The 24,747-nt window shown below is 41.2% G+C and overlaps 1 protein-coding gene across 10 annotated transcripts in view; it reads left to right on the top strand.

Moving 5' to 3' along the window:
• dgkh (diacylglycerol kinase, eta) overlaps nt 1-24,747 on the top strand; it is an 85,116-nt gene that overhangs the window by 28,271 nt on the left and 32,098 nt on the right. For 9 of the 10 annotated variants that reach the window (XM_012876349.3, XM_021323481.2, XM_036138849.1 and 6 more), the window contains 3 exons: nt 4,717-4,797; nt 16,869-16,973; nt 19,342-19,474. In XM_012876349.3, the coding sequence (XP_012731803.2) occupies nt 4,717-4,797; nt 16,869-16,973; nt 19,342-19,474 (319 nt within the window). Of the gene's footprint in view, nt 1-4,716; nt 4,798-8,393; nt 8,508-16,868; nt 16,974-19,341; nt 19,475-24,747 lie in introns of those variants that run through there. The other variant, XM_021323488.2, reaches the window with a different exon arrangement.

The following is a 24,747-nucleotide window of genomic DNA, read 5'->3' as shown; positions in this document are numbered from 1 at the left end:
ATTTTGTGGATTTCATTTGCTTAAATTATTTTTATTCTTCCTACTGACCAACTTTATCATAGTGAGATAGAAAGCAAATTTTGATTACGGTCATTCATTGAACAGGGTGGGTTGTAGACAAGCAAATAGAGTTGTAGTTGTAGTGCCCCCTATCATCACATGTCAGATCAACTCTATTTAAATCCAATGTCACTCTATACCGTCTTGCACCTAGAAGTACTTTGAAACAATGTTGTACATTAAGCCCTAACGGTGTTGGGGGGGAAAAAAATATACAAATGGAAAATTAGAGCTGGAAGTCTCAAATGTGATACAGAATAAATTATTGCTTTCTTTCTTTGTAATTCATTTATTAATCTCTTGAGTCTCTGACTTTAAACACGTTTAAATTCGACTATAACCGAGTGTAACAGTAACATTCCTGACAGTGCGACATACAGTTGCCTCTGAAAGATCTTCTGCACCACTTCCGCTTTTAAAAAGCTGCTGTTGGCATAAATATGATGTTAAGCACATAGAAATTGTTCAGAACTGAGAGCGTCCCCTTGTATTAGAAAAGTGATGTGCAGGCTGAGAATATTGAGCTAAATCAATGACAGCGGCGAAAAACAGTAACGCTTGAAAACATATTAATCCAGAAATGATAAGACATTTACTCATGGTCTTATCAGCCTCTCCCAACAGAAATTTCTGTGACGTGATTGTGTGCCAGCATACAGGTTCCTCCAGAAAAGGATACGCCTTTTCCAACACTTCCTTGTGCAGATCTCAGCTAAAAAGAAGGAAAAACTCAGAGTGTGCCCAAACAACTCTGCTTGGTAGCAGGGTTGTTTCACGGCGTAATTTGTTGTCATAATTTGACTCAGGGTAAAGGCGTCTAAGCTTTCTCAAACGTAAAAGCCAGGATATGCAAGAATTTACCCCAGAAATTACTCTGACTATCCACTAACCCAGCTTTGTGAAACGGTACCCAACTTTCATTTCCCGTGGGGTTCTGGGCTATTTCAGCAGCGCAATGTCAGACCTTTTTCAACAGCATACCTGATAGAAACACTGTTAATGTGCTAGATGGGTCTCTTTTAAGTTTAGATCAGGATTCCCCTGGAGAATTACGCAGCATCCTGTAGCTAAAATACTGTACTCAGTTCAAAAAATTATACCTACAGAACCAATGCTTACATCCCATAAACATTTCCACATTTTATCATGGCCACTGGAAGTGGCCCAGGCAGAGTCACGATTTGAGTCTGATGCAGGATCTGTGGAGAGAGCTAAAGATTAGGGTGATGGCAAAGTGGCCTCCCAACTCCATGGGCTCTGAGCTTAACAAGATAAATCAACATGATGTCAGTGCAAACATGAAAGTAGCTGCTATGCAATTATACAAAGGAATTGTTTGCTTTAATGCCTGTAAAGAGTTTTCCACACACTATTAAAAAAGTTACAAATCATTTTCAACTTTACATTTTTTTTGTTTCTTTTTTAAATCCATGGAATGTATTTTGAGTCCATGCTTTATCTTATAAACACATTGATATTTGTTAGAAAATGTAGAGAGTTCAAGAGGTACTCTCTACAAATCCCTACCATTCAAAAAGTGTGGATAAAACAAGTTTTTATTTCTTATCAAATGAAGTTGGTCCGTGAAGACATTGAAAATAATCATCTTGTTGTTTTTGTATGCTATAATAAAGCTCTGAATAAATTAAGAGAGTACAGATTCTGTTTGTTTTACTACGTTTCCGAAAACCTCAAAACTTTTCTGTGGGAGCCATCCAGTAATTTTACCCGGAGCGTGAAAAGCACTAAAATCTTCTGTTATAGTTGGTTATGTTCTTCTGTAGAGCTTAGAAAATGCTCACTGTCCTACATGTCCATCCACTCTAGTATCTCTAAGATGGCTTGGCTGGCTGTGCTGTCCTACACAAGAAATCTAACCTCCTCATTGATCCATCAGAGAGGCTACATCTCAGCAGCTCTGCAGCTTGTCCTCCTCTCCTTCCTAATGCAGTCACCAAATCAGTATTACAATAAATAAAGACAAATCAAACTAAGACAATAAGCATTAAAACAGAGAAATACACACTGGTGATGTTTTAGTCATTCTTTCATTTTTTTATCTGACATTGTCTCACCATCCGTCCGTCCATTCATCCGCCTATGTTGTCCATTTACCCACCCATCCGTCCATTTGTCCATCGTGCCTTCAATAGGGTCCTCTGGAAATTGGAGTTTAAAAAGTGTGTTTTTTGACATTTCAATGTTTAGCATCTTTGCCTACCAAAACACAGAGCATTGATCAGTGCCCAGTAGCCTATGGTTCTGTAATCCATGCCCGAAGCCCGCCCACCAAGTCCTGTTTCAAACAATACAGAATTCTGTGAACCATCCCAGGATGAAGGAACGGAGGCTAGTTCAGGTTGCTGAGATGCCGCCACTGAGCTCGGATGTGGGTTTATGGGTAACACAAGGTCCGGATGCCTGCATTCGTCCACCCATCATTCAGCTTACATTACTACTAATGTATGTTAAAGTATGTTATTGTGAGTAGAGCTGGTGGTGTGGTTGTTGAAGAACGGTATAAAAATACAAACCAACAAAACTTAACACAAACGTACACATGACACTGCCATAGATGAGCCAACGGCATTGGCACACCATCCATGCTCACGAGCACCCCAGCATCTTTTCCACGGGGACACACACAAACGCAGAGTAACTGTTGGCAGGGATCCGACCCTCTCCAGCCAGGCCTGAGGAGAGCGTTGTTGACTGGGCATTCCCTCTGACAGCTGTAGCGCCTCACTCCTCCCACACACACACACACACACACACACACACACACACACACACACACACACACACACACACACACACACACACTCACACACACACACACATGCAGTCAGAGGGCATTCCTTTGACGGCATTGGGTTTTGGCCTGCAGCCGTTTCAGCTCAGCGGCGTGCCTTACACATCACAGCACAGTTAGGATATCATCTTCCTGTTTGTAGACGCCGGCTCTCCTCGATGCCTGGCTCCAGCTCCTCCACCACACAAATTTAATAAAACAGAGTGTCATCCCCCATTATGCCTTTCAGGCCATTCTCATACAGGAAGAGAGACAAAACAACAGGGAAGGGAGCTCTGGTTCGTCCGAACCGTTCTGTGACGGTTTGTGGTGAACCGCGTTTCCGGCACTCGGAGCAAATAATGGATGTTTAACAGGTCCAGACATCTTAGACTTCTTGTTGACAGAAAAGGTCCAGTTTGTTATTTTTGCATATTTAGTAGGACAATATAAGATTTGTTTTCTGAATATCAAAAGGACCCAGCTTAGATAACATAGGTAGGTTGGACAAAGCCCGTAAACCTTGACATTTGGCACAGACCATCAGTTTCATTAGTTAAAGTAGAAATGGCAAAATTATCCATACTGCTGTTTAGAACATCTTAAGTCATGCAGTTATAATAAAGATTATCTGATCAACCTTTAACCCTTAAGGAGCTGTTTTTTTTTCCTTTACCTTCAAAATATCCTTGAAGGACAAAATATTTAGTGAAAGCAACCTTTAGTTTAGTGCCAGGCTGATCTGTTATACAAAGAGCTGTCGTTTGAACCTCTGTGAAGACAAGTCAACGTTCTCTTAAATGAATAATCTGATCTTGGCTTATGTAGAAATGTAGAACACTTGTAAGATAAGTTGTGACCTACCCTGGTCTGCTTTGCACAAACCTCGATGGTTTCAAGGTTTATTAAATAACTTCCACATCAAGCAGGATTTTTGATACTGAGGTTGTGTTAAACCACTTTAGATATTGGTTGAAATCTGATTAGCCATTTGCTATAAAACTAACCCCTGCTTCGTAAAGGGAACAACACTCAGAGATTTCTCCAGCTGACATTTAGTGGTCAAAACTTCTCAAACCAGCTGGAATTCAAAGGATCTAAAGAATCCCTTTGAGGGGCTCTTTGGTGTCACGTTTACAGATGCTTAAATTATTCAGATGATGGTGGCTAGAAAAGCAGCATAATACTGCCAATGGGTGGTAGATGTTCAGATGTGTGCTGACTCAGTATGACAGTAACTGAAAAGATTGCATTATTTAATAAAGCAAGCGTGGCCATAGCCCCATCCTTTCTGTGAGATGATTTGATCATGGAGGGTTCCCAACAGTCCAGAATGTGTAACATCAAATCCAAGCTGGGTGACTTACTGCTTTCTAGCTTATGTTTTGTGTTTGTTGACGCTGACGACTAACCAAAATGTTGCATTAATTCCTAGTTTTCAAGGCTGAGAAAATGGTTTGGAAATCAGGCGCTTTGGACGCACCTCGTCTAAAAGCTCTAACCAAAATGACAAGAACAAGACAGTGAGATGTTTAAAAAAAAAAAAACATAATTTCTTTGTGTTGTCTATCAAATGTCGTCCTTAATATTTGCCATTGCTCTTGTATCAGCTTCCATTTTATACTGAGAAGTTTGCTTTTACGCTTTGCATATTGCTGTGGCCATGATGAGACACGCCTCTCCCAATGCCTCACCTTCGTCTTCATACCACAGTTCACAATAAGCTCAGTTTAACCTGATGTGTTGTAAATAATGGGGGGAAAAAGCTCATTTGATGGTTTCCCTTTGTGTTCCTCCTGTCTCTGTGCTGTCTTCTTGCTCTGGATCCCCTTCCCCTTCAAATCTGATCCCTCTCTTCGCTGCAGTCCCTTATCTTTGATGAGGTGGACCTATCAGATGCCAGTGTTGCAGAGTCCAGCACAAAGAATGTCAACAACAGCTTCACAGTGAGTGCTTCTTGCTGTCTTAATGCACATATACACAAACTTACAGCGGAGATGACGGGCACAACCAAACCAACTCTCCTCAAATGTTCTTAGATTTTGGTCTGTTTGTTTTCTTCTGTGGCTGAAGGCCTGGTGAAATAACATAGCTGTCTCTGAGCAAAGAGGAACGAAGACTTTCCACGAATGACACCTTTAGAAACTTGACGCTCTTAATCCTGTTTGGCTTTTCCGTGTGATGCCTCATTCCCATTTTTAGTAGGGCTAAAATAATACGTCGATCCACATCAATTGATTGATTATTGATCCTATTTCATCAGTGCAAAATGAAAACATCGATCCACATCATCATCTTTAAGATTGGCCTTTATTTTGAAATCCACAAGGCACGAGACTAGTGAACAGGTGATCTACTTTTGAATTTTTTTTTTTTTTAGAATTAGAAGAATGCTGGTTTTGATTGAAGTTCCTGATGCGCGTAAGAGCTTAGAAATAAAATGGCCAAATCATATTGTGGGGATTTTGGTGAGTTGATATCAGTGAAAATAATAACTAGTGAATTCAATTTAATGGAAATTGTGTCGTGACAGACTTGATATCTGATATCGCCATCCAAACAAATCAATACACCGGCTCTATCGTGATAAAGCTAGTCATTTACATCCGTCTTTTTTAGGCGCATTCTGCTTGTTTAATACTATCAACCGCTGATCTGCAGGCAGTTTTAGATTTATTCATTTTCTCTCTAAAAACAAGAATTATCAGAAGAGATACATCCAGCTAATGAGACAGAACAACACTACAAAAAGAGAACTAAAAGTAAGTAACATTTTCTAGAAATTAGTACATTTTTCATTGATTTGAGCTGGTAAATAAGACTATTTGCCAATGGGATTAGTAGTTCTACCTCTAAAATAAGATAATAAGATATTCTGCACTTGAAAAATGATGATGGAGATGAATTGCTCCTACTGTAAGTGCAAAACCTTATCCCATTGGCAAAATTTTAGTTCCGTTTTTGCAGTGAAGGTACTGGGTTCTTGACGAGACAAAATGGGAACAACATTTTTTGGAAAATATTAAATCCCTAGTTTTCAGTAAAAACGTTTTAGAAACCACAGAGCATGACAAAGCGTTCTGCCCCGAATAGTCATAAATTGTATTAATTACAAAAGTAACAAATTTGAGACTACATCAGCATTTGTGTGTGAGTTCACATATTTAGCTGAACAAAGACAATGTTGTCTCTCTGCTGATATTTTGAATGTGTCTTTTAAATAAATTTCCTAGAATTTCAAAGGTTTAGCTCTACTATGTGGATTTTTAATAACAGACAGATTTAAGTCTTAAACTGGTCCAGTCCTACCGTTGTCTGCTCGGGTCTCTCCTGCTCCCAAAGCAAACTGAATCAAAGTGACAGCAGAGGTTTGAATGGAAACGCTCAGCGTTCACAGTTCCCTGCCAAACTCAGAGAAAGAATTTCATCCCTTCCCAACTCCAACAGGGAAGCATCCCCACATCAAGATGCTGCCACCACCATGTTTCACTGCTGGAAGGATGTGCTCAGGTTAATGTGCACAGTTTGCCCCCTTACAAATTGGTCCTGTTCCAGATGTTTATTGGTTTACTTCAGCCACCTGGCAGGAGTTTTGAGTGTTAGCAGTCTGTTTTATGCTCTGCCACTGTTTTTGTTGAGCCATTCAGAGGTAGACTTGCTGGCATGTTTCAGATCATCTTCCTGCCACAGAACCCAAGTGAACCTGTGCTGAAGGAGATGGACTCATGGGAGCTTCTACCTGTCTGTATGGTGTTAATTATGATTTAAACAGAGGGGGGGGGTTGCTTTCCAGTGAGGGCCAGGTGAGTTTGGATTGCTTTTTTCTCCTTAATAATGAAATCATCAGTTGAAAACTGCTAGTTGAATCGGCTTGTTTTTTTTTCTGATATTAGTTAGTTTGATGGTCTTAAAATTTTAAGAGGGACAATAAAGCAAAAACGGAATAAATATGACAGGGGGCAGATATCCCCCCCCCCCCTTTTATTATAGAACACAAGATTGTCTCAATTATTCTGGCCAATACTGGTTATTAATTTTTTTGCACTGGGAGTTCAGTGAATTTCCTTGAAACACAACATTTCCCCTGAAACGTTCTTGTTTAATTTTTCGTTGGAAATAGCAGTTTTGCGGTTCTGGTCGTTTCACATCCGACTTATTCCAGGTATCAACTCGCGCGATGTACTGTGAGACGTTTGGGACCCACAATGCATCATTGTATACGGTGACGCTGCTGTCCCTCTACTTTTTTATCTTTGCTCACGCTGACTATTCAAAACAACAACAACACACTTAGCGCCTGGGTGCTTACCCTGAGAAAGGTAGAAGCAATAACCAGTGACGAGACGTTACTTGAAACACTGAATATGCCAAGGTAATAGTATGAAAAAATAGTGTTCTTATGCTTTAATGTTTGAGACAAACATGAAATTTAATGATTAGTTCAATTGATTAAAAAACCCTGAGGGAAAATTATGATATATCTTTATCTTTCATCAAATGCTCTTAGTATCATGTAATGCTATTCCAGCAGCGTCTATGCTACATATGACCATTTTTTAAGCAGATTTTCTCTTCTTAACACCCACATGCTTTATTTTGCCATGGATATTTTGTTTGTGACTGGACATCAAATATCGTTGACCTTTTCTCTATCAGTCACCACACCATCATCAGGCGGATTCTATAGGAAAACAGGCTTTTCCGAGGTTTCCATACTTAAGGTTGCGTTACATTTCCCAGCATTAGTTTGTCACATGCTTCTCACCAAGACACATCCTCTGGAGCAAAACAAGGGACGCTGCTGTGAGTTGCGGCTGGTTTGGTGCGTAGGAACTGCGGGGAAACGAGGGAAAACGCGCATTCTGAGCAAAAAGGATAAAAACTGAAAGTGAAAGAGTTTTGCGGTGCCCTCTGCTTTCTATAAATGGCTCTTCCTCCCCAGGGATGCTGCTATAAAAAGAGCTGAAGCGGAGGAGGAGGAAGGCTTGGGAGCAGTGCCCTGAGGGGAGCATGTAGCTATTTTTAGCAGCGCCTTGAAACGCTTCACTGAGCGCCTACATGTGCCAGCTGCGTGTGCGATACGACAGGGATTAGGAACGGAGACGGTATGATGTTAATGGCTGTAATAGCTTAAATATTTACATATTCAGAGCAAGAAATCCATGGATGTTTGAATGTTGCCGATGGAGCCGAGCCAGGCCAAAAGTCTCAGTTATGTAAAGGTTAAATAAACACAGAAAATAGCCCTCATGAGGATCCTGCTGAGGTGCTCAGAGGGAGGGGGAGCAAGAAGAGAAGGAAGTGAAGGAGGGATGGACAGAGTGAGCTCCAAAGACCCAGAAATAGAAAACAAAATCAACAATGTTGAGGGATGACAGCGCACGCTGAATGCATTACCGGCGATGAGTGAGTGCACAGCAGTTTAAGACTGCAAAGGCAAACAGAGCGAGAGGTAGAGCAGCGAAGGAAATCCTGGAGTGATGTCACTTTGCCGCTGACTGCATTCGCACACATGTTCCTCCGGGGTGGGGGGGGGGAGGGAGTCTGCAGCCAGAACGCAGCAGGAGCGAGTGGCGAGAAAAGGGAGAGGAAGGGCAGAGGAAGAGGAAGAGCGGGGAAAACGCAGACTGAAGCGGAGGAATGGTGAAGCAGAAAGGTAACGTGGCTGGACTGTTTTTAACGTGCATGCCGACTGTTCAGACAGCAACAAGGGAACACCAGGCGTCACGACTTTACAGGAGAGACATGGCTTCTTTATGACAACCTGCACAGTCTGTCTGTCTGTCTGTCTGTCTGTCTGTCTGTCTGTCTGTCTGCCTGTCTGCCTGTCTGTCTGCCTGCCTGTCTGTCTGTCTGTCGCTCTGCCACCCTGCCGCCTCAGGACGCTGACTGATGTTCCTGCCGTCCTCTGTGCTGTTTGGTGCTGCTCGGTTGAGTGGTTGGTAGAATTCATTGAGTCATGTCGGTGCAGAGATGCTTCATGCTGCGCGAACGTTCATGTGTGTGTCGTGCAGAAGTCTCCTCAGGGGACAGCAAGGACATTGTGTGTGCATATACCAGCGACATTAGGAGCGGTTAGTATGCCATGTAGAGGCAGGAATCCTTTTTCCTTTCACCTTTTTCCAGACTGGCAATCCTAGCTTCCTCCTGCAACTATTTCTATTTAGCAGAACAAAGCAAGCAAACATGCAGAGTGTTGCACGGTCATAAAATAAGTTATCCAATGTGTTAAAAAAAAACAATGTTATTTGTTGTTATTATAAATTTAAGGAAAAGCCTGTGAACAAAATGTCCGTGCCTGACTTGATGTAGTCTTCCCTGTTTGTGAATAACATGGAAATTACACAGCCTGCTGACGTTCCCCTGTAGACTATAATTTTGATGCGTGGTTTACAAATAATCTACAGTGTGTGTGTGTGTGTGTGTGTGTGTGTGTGTGTGTGTGTGTGTGTGTGTGTGTGTGTGTGTGTGTGTGTGTATTGATGGGGCTGCCGTAGCTTGTACGTAGATGGAGCACCTTGAGCTCCACGTGAGGGAGCACTCGGTCCAACCCAAGTGGTTGGAGACGAGGCAGGAAAGCCCGCCTCTCGTCTTTCAGATCGGCTCTCAGTGTTCCCCCTGTGAATTTACAGGGAAATTCACAACAAAGAACACTGTTTTCCTTTGAGTATATTCTGTCGTGGAGCTGCGATTGTCGACTGTTAAATCGTCCACTGATTTAGAAATGCAGGGCCTCGGTCAGCTCCTAGGCAGCCAGTTTGGCAAAATAAGATAAACTCACTTCAGATGCAGTTTGTGACAGCTGTAACTACATTTTATGGTCAGGTATTCTCTTTTTTTATTTTTTTATTTGTTTATTTTTTGCTAATTTGTTGTAGAGTGTTTTATAATTAAGATGAAGTCTACCCTCCCAAAGCGAAGCCTCCACATGCGTAGGTCCCAGATGACACATAAGGCAACAGACCAGAGTACTTTTGAGTATGTCAAGATACGAGGCTGCCCAGGACCTTACACAATGTTGGGTCCTCACATAAGTGCTCCTTTGATGAGTGGGGTATCCTAATTTCTCTGGGTTTTTTTTGTTTTTTGTTTTTTTTTGGGGGGGGGGGGGGGTTACTGAGTGCAAAAGTCCTGATCCTTTTCCAGTTTTCTTTTCCACAACTATACGGCAAGAAGCATTCTAAAAATCTCTCTTTAGCTTTCCTGCTGTGAGCGGTCATTTGTTATCTGTATTTGGAGCAGAGGCATCGTCACATTTGAGTGTGAAACAGGAGTTGCTGTAAATCAGGGTTCGACTATATTCTAAAATGAAGGAAACCATTACAGAGGGGACACTTGAACCTGGCTGTAGCATCAGATTAACATAGCATTACATAAAGCAGCTGATTACTATAGAATGTTCAGTTAAAACCAAAAGTATTCATACCCCTGCCAAATGTGTCATTATTTTCTTCCAACCAAGAATGTTGTTTCTGATAGAAAAGGAGAAGGGCTTCCCTTAGAAGATAAAAGATCAATGTGCATGGGGTTTCAACAACCAACTCTTTTATTTACTTTTTATAGAAGTTGGTATGTCAAAAGGTAACTACAGTAATTTTCAATACATTTGAATACTATTGAAAAGTTAATTTATTTTTGTCATGCCATAAAACACATTATTAATTGGACACAGACAGATGTTTTTAAGCCTTTATTTTGGTTATATAGATTGATTTTCTGCTTACCATTAATCAAATGGGACATTTAAGATTAGGTCATTACATTAGAGCAACAAAATATTTTTAATAAGAACATTTGAAATTAATGAAAACTTTTAATCTCACAAACAATTCTCGTCAAAATGCCTATTCTAATTGATTGAATGTGATTGTATATTATTAATGATTATTTAAAAAAAAGTGACATTACAACAATCAAACCCTTGTGGTGATTGGTGAGCTGCTTTTTGCATGTATCCACTGATGTTTTGACCATAAATCTTTGGTTATGAGGTTGAAAGGCCTCCCCGCCATCATCCTGATGTCCTCTCCCTCCACAGATCCACAGATCTGATATTCACTCTCTGGACTCCCTTGCCCTTTTTCTTCTGTGCACTTTTAAAAAACTTTGTATGTGGTGTAATCCTTCCATTGAACATTTTCACTGTGCATATGTTAGGGGGGAAAATACACAGCTGGAAGGTACTTTTACACGTCTCCAGAGCGACTTTAGTGGTTGCTTCTGTCATCAGGATCCTGTACTGCTGAGTTAGCCTCTTTTTTCCCCCCCATTTGTCATCGCACAACACACACCTGTCGCTCGCATACATCTCCTCCGAAGGTCACTCATCAAGAGTGGTTTTCTACACTTGAGGGATGCCTGGAACCATTTTTGAAAATGGCCATTCCCCGTTTCCCCTGGCAACCAGTCTTATCGCTACTCCGTTCCACACACGGACGCATCAAAACAGACCCTCACGCATACACGTCCGCCCAGGGGGATCAGTTTGCCCATATGCAGGCGAGCAGCCACCCGAGCAGCAAAGTGCACAGCAGCTTGCACGCTAATCTTCGTAGCTACTGCTGGGAAATGAAGCTGCATCGTGATAAACAGAGGAAAAACCTCCAAGGAGCAATGAGACGAACAAGAGGGAGAGGAAAGCAGAACTACATAATCACTTGTGTATCGTAACTGGCTGAATGGCTGCAGTTTCTGCAAACATGCGCACACAAAGAGCTGTGTGAATGCTGTCAGTAATTCAGGAGTCATCGTCTCCACTTAACAAAGAGGAAGAAGGCTAATATAATTAGCTTTGTTTCCAGCTAAGGGGGAGGGATCACAGAAACACACCGACAGACTGTTGACACGCGAGAACCGTGTTTTCAGAACTTACTTTTATGCTCTCGGGTAAAACAGATGGTGACAAAAAGTCACGAGACGTTACCAGAAGAGTTAGAGCAGTTGATCGGGTAGACTGTTTTTAATGGGAGAAGCTGAAGAAGCTTCCAAAAATTCCTGTTTTCTTCCCAAAACAAGAATGTTTGCACACTGTAATCAGGCTTATTGCTAATTTAAAACAATAACTCTCACAGCAGGGAGGCAATAAACATATTTCGTTTTGCTGTTAATTTAGTTCTTAAGGAGAAAAAGGCTAACAAAAATCAGAAATCTTTGTAAATCAGCCAAAAACAAACTGATTGGTGCATCTATAGTCGTGTCGGTAGGAAACTTTCCAAGCATAGTCGGCACATCTTACTGCCACTGGATGGTAAAATTCTGAGGATTTCCTCCTTAACCCCAATAAACCGCTGCAACTTCCAGGCAACCAGGCTGGAGGCCTGAAGGGTCCAAAGTGGAGGAAGATGCCATAAAAGCCAGGTCACAAGAGGGAGTTTTATGTAACCCCGCTCTGCCATATGTGCTTTCACACATGATTACCCCCTGGTTTGCACTGAACAGCTTGTGACTTGCTATTAAACAGAGAAGTATTCTTTGGGAGGCTTTAATGTCTCGTTAAGAAATAGATTTCAGTTGAAGCTTTTTTTGTTACAGTTTAAAACAACCAAATAAATACAAAAATATGTATTACAGTTTGTTTTTTTACCCTAAATCGTGTCACCTTTTAAAGGCATTTTGGGGTTGTTTACCAAATCCAGCAATGTTTTCTGACCAGAACCATCTGATCATAGCATTTGTTTGATGGCAACATCTGACTTTGAAGCAGATGGTTAGCTAGAGAACGGCAACATGTACAAGCACCACCCACAAACATGGCCAGTGACACACACAGTGATGTGGTGTTCACCTGCTGTTTTCCACACTTCGGCAGAGCCTCAGGTGCAGGTTCAAACACGGCTGTGATCAGACAACAGCTTTTCTTTTTTTTTTGTCGTTGTACGAGTTTGTGTTTCTCCTGCTGGGTAGGTGGACTGCACCGTCCCACGTTTATTATCACATTATCCAATCATTGTCACAAAGGAAGTGTAATTTAGAGAATGGACCTCCAGAGCAGCCAAATGTATGCCTTCAAATTATGGTAAATAGAGTCTTGAATAGCATGTTGGGAACCTCTTTGTGGGAGACTAAGGCACAAAATAAGTGCAGGCGGCGAGGTTAGCTACAGTAACACAATTGTGTCATTCCATACGGTTGAAAGATGTGATTGTCAAGTCCTTTTACCTGAATAATTCAACTAAAGTCGCGATACCTTCTTGGAATCCCAGTGCTTCCTCACCAACCAGATCTCCAAAGCGTATATGGGTGCATAGCAGTTATATGGCTGCCATCCTTAGTTAAACACATAAAAACTTCAGTACTGCATATAATGTGGGGCACATTCCTCAGAGGCGTGACAGGACTCAGAGTTCCACAAAATGTACTTTACTCCTTTATGTTTCAACCCATGGAAGACATGTGCTTTTAAACACCCCAACATAGAAATCACAAGATTGAACACAGAGTGAATGAAGTTTTAGTGTTTCAATGTATTAGACCAGGGGTGTCAAACATACGGCCCGCGGGCCGAATCCGGCCCGCCAAACAATTTTGTCTGGCCCTGTGGCTAAATGCATTATCATTATATAAAAAAAAAAGTCTACCCTCAATGGCAATGTGGCAATAAGATGCCACAAAGAGCTCATCAGATTTGACTTTCACAAGTGGACAAGATAAAAGGAAGAGATTGATAAAACAATTATTGAAAAAAACATGTACTTCATTTAATTGAAAATCTGCAGTTCCTATATTGTCCATGAGGGGCGCTGTGTTTTAATTAACAGATTAAGCTTCAGGTGTGGAAAAATTCAAATCATTTCTTAATTTTTATCTGTTTGATGTATTTTGTCATGCAGGACAGTGTTTTTAAGTTCCAAAAAATGTGAATAAATGTTTTTCAACATTGTATAATCACTGTGATCAGTTCTTATGCATAATGCACAAGTAAATGTTTAACTGAGTAAAAGTATTGTTGAAATTGCACATACTTTTCTTAAAAACGCTGAGATTATTCATAATATATTGTGTAAAAGTGAAATTAATTTAATATAAAAATCAACAACAAGTCCACATTTATTAGTTCTATTTAATCTTGCAATGAGTTAACTCGTGTGGCCCTCTTGAGATCAGATTAAGCTGTATGCGGCCCCTCAACCAAAATGAGTTTGACACCCCTGTATTAGACAGAGAAATGCTGTCAACTTGTACTGCTAATAGAAGTTAGCCTGGTCTCCAAACAACAACAATTAGCAAATGGGACTGGTTTTCTAACGTCATTCCAATAGAAGATTAATCTGTTTATCCATTCCTCTTCCATACCTGTTTAATCCTTGGACCAGGGAGCAAGTCGTTTTCTCACGCAGTGGGAGGACAGTCAAAGCTCCACTTAGAAAGGTCTGAAACCAGAACCTTCAAGCTATCCCTCTAATTTTTCAGTCTGTATGTCAATGGTAATATTAGTCAACGTTATAACTTGATAAAAGCGTTGCATCGTTAATATGTTCTGAGAACGACCCATGGGCTTACATTTCCCCCAGTGACTTATGAGATAGGCTGTTAGAATAAAAGAACAGGTTTTAAACTGGATGTTAACTTGAAGTGGTTCACTTTATCAAATATGCTACTACATTGTGTTGTTGCCATATCTGGTGCAACTTCATTACTAAAAAAAAAAAAAAAAAATCCCAGTCTTTCAGTTTTTACTGTATATTTTATTCACAATTTCGTCCCCTCAGTGACATTAGATGATACGACCTGTGGAGGATAAGGGATGAATACGTGGTGCCTTAAGAAAGCAGAGGCAGAGGTCCACCCTGGACTGGTCGCCACTTTCTCTACCTCAGGGCTTAATAGACACGCTCTTAAGGACAATTCAGATTCAAGAATCACAAGTTAAGCTGACAGGCATATTTTTGCACTGAGAAAGGAAGCTGGAGTACCTAGAGAGAACCTATGTATGCAGAGGGAGAGCATGCAAAGTTCATCCAGAAACACTGCAGGCCAGGATTCAATTTAGAACCACACACCAGTCACAGTAACACTTTATGCACATCAACTCGTTTATCTTATGTTTCTATCAAAAGCAAAGTACTGAGAGTTAATTAGTACAAGTAGAAACCTTGTTGGAAGCAGATAGGTAACGACAAGCTGTCTTCAGAGGGATTCTTGAAGGCAGAGAGAAGTACCTCTGATCTCGTAGCATTTGGTAAAAGGCCGGTTCACATGGCAGGATTTTTTGGCCCAATCTCTCCTTTCCAAGAGGCGGCGATTATCGGCGTCTCTCTTAAAATAATCTTAAGATAATATCCTGCCGTGGGTGTTGTGTTAAGATTGATAGGTTCCGCTTGGTGGAACGTCAGGACCGCTCAGACCACAATTCAGGGAGACTCAACATGTTGGATTATCTTGCCCCAATACCCTACCGTGTCTGGTGTCCTCTGAAGACAAATGAGCACACAGCCTTTTGAATGTGACGTGGTGAGGGATTCCCTGAGAGAACAGGAGGAGAGAACTTAGTGGGCTGTAGTTGGTAAGAGCAGGGGGTGAAGTTAGGATTCAGTGTTGGTAGGGAGATAATGGTCCAGGGTCCGAGAGAATGAGGGTGAGTTCCGCTAAGGTTGTTTCCTTGGAGTGAGCCACACTCTGGAGAGCGGGTAGGCAGGTAAAAGGAGACTGAGGACTCCACAAAGCTGCAACAGCAGTACGCAAAACTTCCTTTGTGACCAATCCGAAGGAAACTTGCAGTCAACAAAAAGGTCTGAAACACAGGAATAAATTAATCCTGAGACAACGATCATAAGGTCAAAAATCCACACAAAAACACACTAACGCCCAAGAACTGGCTGAGAATATTATCCTAGATTATTATCCGGTGAAGAGTGATGATTTGACTTGGTATGTTGATAAGGCAGAGAGAAAGATGAAACATGGTCAAAGAAGGACAAGGAGCCATAAACTACAGAATTCAGCTTTCTCACAGCTGGTAGGTCTACTTTTAAAGAGGTTTGCCTAAAGTTGGTGTTCTTTTCTTGGAATGGATGTGTAGGATTTCAGTATCATCCTGTAATGAGAATCTCCCTTGACACCATAACCACAGTGAAACACGGCGGTGACAGCATCATACCGTGGAGAGGCTTCTCTTCAGGAGAGACAAGCTGGACCTGTGTATTTGTCAAAGAATTTATCAGCTTTATAGGTCTGATCGATGAACCTTTTCTGTAAAGTTTCCCACGCTGGTTTTTTTAAACACAAAATAATGTTTGAAATTATTGCTGAATTTAAAACATTTTACTAAGCTCATAATTTCACAGTAAAGAAGACCTGTCGGACTAGATCTCTTCTTTTTGGTTAGTATTTTGTACTCATGTCCTTATTTGGACACTTTTCTTTTAAAATGTGGTTTATTCCGGTATTTTCCACATAAATCATTGCAACAAAACCAACTCTGTCACACGTCTTATGAATATATTTGGGTTTAAATCCTTGTCTGAAATCAGTCCTCAAGCATTTCTTAAGGGTGAATGTACATTCATTAGGGTAACATTACCTGTTTATGAGCCATTGTTCTGTGTTTTTGTTCTCACTGCTGTGAACAGGGAAAGCCGATTTACAGAGAGGAGTCAGAGGAGCATAAATAAGTGATGGAGCGATGAAAGGAGGCTGTTTGTTGAGTTGTCTCCAGGGACTATGCTTTAAAAACAGACACGCACTAATGATCTCGGCCTGTAAATTGCTGCCATGAAGAAGTGGGAAGGGTGGACACAAAGACAAGGATGCTGAAGCGACGCGAGCTGCCAACTCGAGGTGTGAAAGAGCTCGAGTTAAAAGGAGTTTGAGACAAGGAGGAAGGAGAGAGGAGGGAGGCGGGGCTTCTCATCCTCTCCCCGCCTCAAAGACCAAGCCGATCGCTCTCTCTCTCTCTCCACTCACAGGCACCGCGGGGCAGTGGAGGGAAGGCGATGGAAACGCTTTCCTCTCATTTCAGCCACAGCACCGTCCGTCTTCAGTCGCTCACCCTCTTCCGTCTCCCCGCCTCTCTCTCCAGGTGATCACCCCGTTCCGTAGGCTTATCCTCTGTGCCGAGAACAGAAAAGAGATGGAGGACTGGATCAGTTCGCTCAAGTCCGTCCAGTCCAGAGAGCATTACGAGGTAAGGACCACTTTTTTCAATCAGATCTCGGCCACTTTTTTGTTTGTATGTGGGTTGCCTGTGCGTTGGCCAGGATAAGAGAGAGGAGGGGAGCGTTGAGAGAAAGTGCTGCAACAAGAGATCTGACATTAGGCTGATCCTCTAGTGTTGCAGAACGATTTTCAGTAAATAGTTTGTAGTTTGTAGGGATGAAAGTATGAAACCTTAGCGTGAAATCATGAGCTGTTAGAAATGTCTAGACTGATGTGTAAACCCTCAAAGATATTCAAAGACACGCATTGACCCGATGTGGTCACCGTATGGGGATGTTAGAGCAAAGGCTCTACCAGATCGGGAAAAAATTCTACGAAATAAAACCACAACTAATTCTTTACCTACCAGTGTTAAAGAATTAGGCTACTAGAAAATTAAACTAAACAAGCTGCCTTTTTTAACATTTGCAGTATCATTAAATCCCGTCTTAAGCAACTTTACAGCTCAACAGTTGAGCTCTGTTCCATTTTCTACCCCAAAATCAATCCTCCTTCTCTGGAAATCCCTGCTGTCAAGAGAGATGTAGGCTCCGGGCTGAGCGCTGACAGTGACGGGCTGTGGCATGCTCAGGGCCAGGGGACAGGAGTACAAGCACACAGCGGCTCTGATTTGAGAGGGAAATCTTATATAAGACCCCATCCCTCACCCCCTCACCGCACTGCAGTGCAGCAGCAACCCCAGAGCTGGCTCGCCACAGGGAGCACACATGTACACACACACACACAACTCAGCTGAGATGCATGGATGACAGACTTTGATTTAAGTCTTTCTCCTATGTGGCTCTGCGAGAATGTCCCATTTACCAGCACCTGTTACAGTTCCACTTACAAAAACACAAAGTGGGGACGGGGCCGTGCCAGCTGCTGCAGACGCAACGCCCACGCTGGTACAGTGCACCACTCTCATTAGCTCCACAGTGTCCTGACACCCAGATGTACAGAAGCTTCCAGTGATCCAGCCGCTTTGTTAAAGTCAGACGTCACACACGTCCTGACAGAAGCCCTCTATGCTCTTCCAGTACAGCTGTTTTCCTGATTGATATGCAATAATGTTACATTTTTTAAGAAAAACTTCTAGGTAAAAAATGGATAGTCTGAAACTGGATATGTTCATTGTCCTTTCATGTTGTGTTAAAATGCCCCTGTGTTTTATTATCTGTAATAGTACAAACAGTAATGCATCACTGTATATTTTTTACTGCCTATTCTCACTCCCAACTTGTCTCTTACTGACAATCCGGTCACGACTTACCACTCCGTTCCCTGCAGGTTTCCATTTGTTCTCGTAAACACATCGAGAACCTCCTGATTTTGGAACGTTTGGAAAGTCCGGGTTCAGCCCCAAGCCCTGACGGCAAAATCCAACATGGCTGCCACAGATCTAAAACATAGTAAAAGTTACAGCACTTTATCAATCTAGGCATGTAACAATTTAAACACATAATATTCATGATGTGCAAATTCATCGCAACCTGTTAGCACAGTTTTGTTAAAATGTTTTAAAAATACACAAGAAGTGTTATTAAAGGGTAATTCACTAAGAGTGAAGCCGACCAATTAAAGATCCAGTTATTAATTGCCTTACTTTTCATTGTTCGAGCATCACATGGCGGCTGTGAGCTGCAGACCATTTCCTTCTACAGGCAGTGGACTCAAAAGGCTTGAAGTTTCACTGACAACTACATTTAGCACATGGTGCCCTTCACCGGTCATGCTGCGTTTGAAACCTGTTTTTAAAGTAATTTCATCTTAAAATGGTGTCACTAATAGTCAGAAATGGGATAGCTGTAATCATTTAAACCAACAAAGGCTTCATCAGTGCTTGGGACGAAGGTCCTAGCACTGCCGAGTTGCAAGGTATTTGTTGACTGTGGGAGGAAGCTGGAGTACCCAGAAAGAATCCATGCACAGGGAGACCATGCAAACTCTGAGCTGAAAAACCCCACAACCTTCTTGTTGCAAGGCAACAGTGCTACCTATTGTGCCAGTGTGCAGCCCCAGAATTCAGAATAAAGATAAAAAAAATGAATTTTTCCCCCCCCTAGTTCCACTATCTGTATGGCAGCATTGCAAAATGTAATTTTGTGTTTGCACAATCAATATGTCACTTTCTGCTGCAGAACCCTGACTAGCAATATTCAGCTGTTGAGCAGTTCTCTGTACATCAGACAGTGATGTAAAGCAACTAGCCTCACATTCATACAGAGAGCAGGGTGTCACCCCGTGAGAAGTTGGGAATGAGAATGTGTTGATTGTTACCACTTAGTGCACTGTGCTTGCTCTTCTCTGACTGTTTCCTCAGTGCTGTCAACCTGTTTTAACTTCTCCTTTGTCAGACGGCACAGTTTAATGTGGAACATTTCTCAGGGATGCACAACTGGTACGCCTGCTCCCACGCACGGCCCACCTTCTGCAACGTCTGTAAAGATAGCTTGTCTGGGGTCACTTCTCATGGCCTCTCCTGTGAAGGTAAATAACACACAACACTTTACAAACTCGCTAGTGCACACGGGACCAGTAAAGTGTTAGCATTTCTTTCAACCTTGTGTCCAAGCAGAATAGTTTTTCTGGAATGCAACATTTTTTACAGGATGAAGTGTCTTAGCTAAAACAATCAGTCTTAGTTGACCTGTCAGGAAAAACTGAGGGAAGAATACCCCCCTAAATGAGTTTTCAGGAAGTTGAAACAGCAAGCATAGAACTCGTTAAAACACGGGTCTACAGGGCCTTACACAACTATTTATGCCCTTTTTGCACATTTTGTTGTACAGACAAAGCTATGTGGGTTTATTTTGAATTTTATGTAATTAACCAACAGAGAGTGGCAGATAACTGTGAAATGAAAGGAAATAATTTGGTGTCACAAGTTTTACTACAAAAAAATCTGAAAACTGTGGTGTGCATTTGTATTAATCCCCCTTAATGATTTTACTAAATTCAGTTTTACCAATCGCCTTAAGGAGTCACCTCATTATTTAATAAGATCCATGTGTGTTATTTATTTTGAGTATAGGTCCAGCTGTTCTCTAAAGGCCTCAGAGGTTTGTTGGAGAACATTAGTGAACAAACAGCATGAAGACCAAAGAACCCCAAAATACCAAACTTAAACTTTTTGACCGACATGCAAATTTAAGTTTGTGGAAGAAAACTCAGTGTGAAACATCCTGAACAGACCATGAATACAATAAGATTTGGTGGTGACTGCATCAAGTTGCAGGACAGCAATTTTTCAGGACTGATGTATAGAGCTAAATAGAGGGTAATTAAGACTAGGGCAGAGGGCAAGACAACAACCAGAACTATAATGGAGTGCTTCAAAATAAAGCATATTTGAATGTTAGGATGATCCCATCAACGTAGAGGCTTAAATTCAATTGATTTATATATTGTTGTTCACAATACTCTCAATAGAATCTAACTTATTTCTCTAAACATACAAACTTGGTAGAGACATACCCCAAAAGTGTAATATTTTTTATCAGATCAAGAACCTGTGGAATCAGCATGTTTGTAACAACAACTTTCAGGTACATTACTATCATCAACTGGGAAGGAGTGAAACAGCCTTTTTTCTGAAGTTTGAAGACGTTTTGCTTCCTATCCAGAAAGCTTTCTCAATTCAAAACGTCTTCAAACTTCGGAAAAAAGTCCAGTTGTTTTGTTTATTTGACTATTTTGGAATGACCACTGATGATGACTGAGAATCTTCACCAGCATAGATTTGTAAATCTGTGATTCGTACTTATATTGTTCCAAAGTTGTAACTTTGGAACTTAATTTGTAACTTCTAATTTTGTATCCTCGCTTATAAAACATCTGATTTAACATGTGTGTATAAGATGACAACAAGGACAACAAAAACACATTTTTAATTTGTTCACATTTATTGACTTACATTTATAAATTCAGACACTTAAGCATACGTTTTTATTGACAGTTATCTTACTGATTCGGTGAACCTATAGCAACTTTGGCAAGGCAGCAGTTGTATAAGACCTTATGAGTCACAAAGAGAGAAATGTTATATTTCCAAATGTCTGTGGCATCCCAGCAGGTCGGATTTACCAAAGCCAGCTGGAAACTCTGAAATGGCCTGGCTTGTGGAGCGGGATGGCCATCAGACTCACGGCTTGAGGTGCAGGGAGAGAAGGCATTAAAATGACACTTGTTGTCAGCTCAAGAGCTCATGCCATGCCTTATGCTTGCATGTCATACAGTGAGTTAGATAATCATTGACTCGGCGCCCTTTTTTTAGCATTCCCATCCCAATTCGCCATTAGTAGAGAGAAAACTGTGAAAAGATCTTGTGAATGACGGCATATCTCACCTCATCTGTGAACAGAAGTGTAAACTGGGGTGTTGAAGGGACTCGGGTTAACAAGAGAGGCTTTCTGTTAGATGGTGTTAAGTAGCAGTGACAAGCAGCAGAACATAATGAGAACAATCTGCATGTTCCACATGCTAATTCAGCTAATGTTTAGCTGTGAGGGCAGGGAGGTGCATCTCATCCAATAACAGACATAGCCTCTCCTCCTAGTGCTCATTTTCATCTTCAGTGAGGCCAAGTTTTTCCCGAGCAGAAACTAAGTGAGAACAGACTAAGTCCTTAGAACGGTATTGAATCGTTATTCACCTTTGTAAACGCAAAACTAACATTCACCAGACAGACATGGGAATCTCTAAGACACAGAATAAAACGTAACCATTAGAAGTGTTTGCAATGATTTATTATTTCTGATCACCAAATATACACTTGGTATATTGGACTTGCACACAAGATCGAATAAAGTTAAGCTATAGAGATGAGTGAACTTATCATCAAGGGAAAAATAATGAGCAAGTATTAATAGATAATAAGGCATAATCAAGTAAAAATTAATTGTTTAAGTTAAAATAGAAGAAACAGATTTCAAAATATAACTGGGAGGAAATACCTGCAGAAGTGCTCCTTAGAGCATCTGAGGTGCAGCAGTCTGCTCCTGAAAGAGCTCCCCAGCTCTGCAACAGCTCCATGCACGGGATGAGAGACATTGTCCATCAGTGATGTGATTTTCCTTACAGTCCTCTGTCTCCCTCCACCTGCACTGGGTCCAAAGGGCATCCCAGGACAGAGCTGGTCCTCCTGATTAGTTTATCCAGCCTCTTCCTCTCAGCTATAGATAAGCTGATGCTCCAACAAACCACACCATAGAAGATGGCTGATGCCACCACAGAGTTAAAGAAGGTCTTCAGGAGTACCCACTGCACTCCAGAAGACCTCAGCCTCCTCAGCAGGAAGAGTCTGCTCTGACCCTTCATGTAAAGAGCATCAGTGTTGTGACTCCAGTCCAGTTTATTGTTCAGGTGAACACAAAAATACTTAAAGAGTCCACTATCTCAACATCAGTTCCCTGGATGTTCACCTGTGTCAGAGAGGTGGGTCTGCAAAGCTCTCTATCCACTGTCTGTAGTCTGACTCGTCCTCAGCTGTGATCAGGCCGACTATAGCAGTCATCAGAGACCTTCTGAAGATGGCAGCCTGGTGAACTGATGGAGAAGTCTGCAGAGTAGAGGGTGAACACAAACGGTCCCAGCACAGTTCCCTGCAGCGCTCCCTTACTGCAGACCAGACTCTCCGCTCGCGGCCGCCTCGCCAAGATAGCGCTGCGCTGCGGGAAGCTTGATGTTCATACCTTCACTGTGTTAGTCATTGTTTGTACTGCTGTTTTTTCCACTTTTCGTTGCGTTCGCCTGTCTGCTAAGCTCAAAACAACCGCGCCTGGCTTGACGGAGAAACCAGAACAGCTGAGCATCTTTACGACAGTGCACTTTTACTTTCGCCCTCTGGGGGGAGCCTCGCTGGAAAATCAACCCCGGTTGCATAGTATACCTTTAAAATAATAGTTATTACTATTATAACGTCTATTATTATAGTATAGTATGACCACAACGTTATTATTAAGAAGATGAATGTATAAATATCCTGATGCACCAGAATAACCAGATGCATTTATTTATGTCAATAAATACATACAAAAAAAGATATTCAGTAAGATATTCATAGTAAAATCAAACCATCATATTTCTGTCTGTCTTCATTTGATCCATAAAACTTACCTACTAATCTTCTTTACTCCCTTATAAAACAAATTGTTGCTCACTAACCTTTTGTTTTTTTTCTCTAAATATAACAGTGAGTCATAAGACAAGAGCTGCAAGATCCTTTTAAAATAACAGTTGTGTCAAGCTTCAATTTTAGGAGAGAGAATCCCCACCGATTTATTTATAATGTGTTTGTTTCTCATTTCTTCATTCATAAATGACAAACTTTGAAAACTGAGTACATGTCATCGGTTTAGGATAATTCAGTCCAGATTTGACCAGCTAAGGTGATGAAGTTTTCATGTGTGTCCCAGTCTGAGATGGCCCTTAGGCCAAAACAGCTTCAAAAACACTTTTATTTTCATTTTGTAATAAATAGAACAAATCTCCCAATGTTTTTTTTTTAATATTCCTTTCATAAGCTTAATTATTTTAGATTTAGAACTAAAGATAACCAAATCCTGGAGTTACTGTTGTAACGGTAGGAAGCAACATATCAGATGCCATGTTTAGGATCATGTGTTTAGGATCATGTAGGCGATATTTTCTTACGCTTCTTACAAATTGTTCATATATGTGTGTATATGAAGTATTTGTAAGCACACCTTTTGTATATTTTCATTACCGAAACTGGTGGCACACAATGAAAAAAGATGAAGATGTTGCACAAAGAGACTGTTACTCCTTGACTTAAAGGTGCCATGACATCACTGTCAGTGTTTGCCCTAGAAATTAATATCACAGAATATAGCTTTATTCGAGCAGCCAGCTTCTGTCTCTCTTCATCTTTCTCTCATTTATCCATTTTTCTGTCTCTTTTTATCTTTCTGTCTCTATGCTGTATCTTTATACATGGTTATATTTTGAAGACTACATGATTAAATTAAAATTCTTTAAAATCTAGATCTGCCAGAGTTTAGAATATTTTTGAGCATAACTTAATTTAGGGGAGGTGGTGGCCTAGTGGTTAGAGCAGTGCGATTGTGCTCTGAGAAGGTTGCAAGTACCTGGTTTGATCCCCACAGCCTGCACTCTGGGTCCCTGAGCAAGACCCTTAACCCCTGATTGCTCCCCAGGCGCTGCACAGTGGCAGCCCACTGCTCCCCAAAGGGATGGGTTAAGATGCAGAAGTGAATTTCTGCATTGTGAGATCAATAACGTTCTATTATTATTTTATTACATTTGGGAGCTGTTTCTGATCCATGCTTGGGGTCTATCTAGTTTTCCAAGAAGAAAATGATCTGTTTTCAGGGATGGACTCAGGAAGGTGGATTTTTGTTTCTAACAGACTTTGATTTGCGACAGTCAAAGCAAATGGTATTTCTGTAGGACATCTGAAAATGACCATGGAGCCGTTTACTTGTTGAGAGGATGCTGTATTGAGCGTTATTGTTTGTTATTGAGTTTAAGCAGACGTGATCATTCTCATATTTGTATTAGACAAATGTTATTGTATATTGACGTAATCGGGGCACCATGAGAAATAAACAAATGTGTCATTTTCTGTTCTAACACACAACAGAAAAGGACACAGTTATCCCGTTGGATTCCAAAGTGATGGAAATTCTGGTCTGACTTAACTGACTTAACTGGTCAGTATAGCATTTCTCTTTAATGCACCCCCCACGTTCCCCCATCAGAACAGACACCAGGAGACGCTC

Source organism: Fundulus heteroclitus, chromosome 7 (genome assembly GCF_011125445.2).
Source record: "Fundulus heteroclitus isolate FHET01 chromosome 7, MU-UCD_Fhet_4.1, whole genome shotgun sequence".
In the NCBI taxonomy this organism is placed as follows: domain Eukaryota; kingdom Metazoa; phylum Chordata; class Actinopteri; order Cyprinodontiformes; family Fundulidae; genus Fundulus; species Fundulus heteroclitus.
This window is presented reverse-complemented; position numbering and strand designations above follow the sequence as displayed.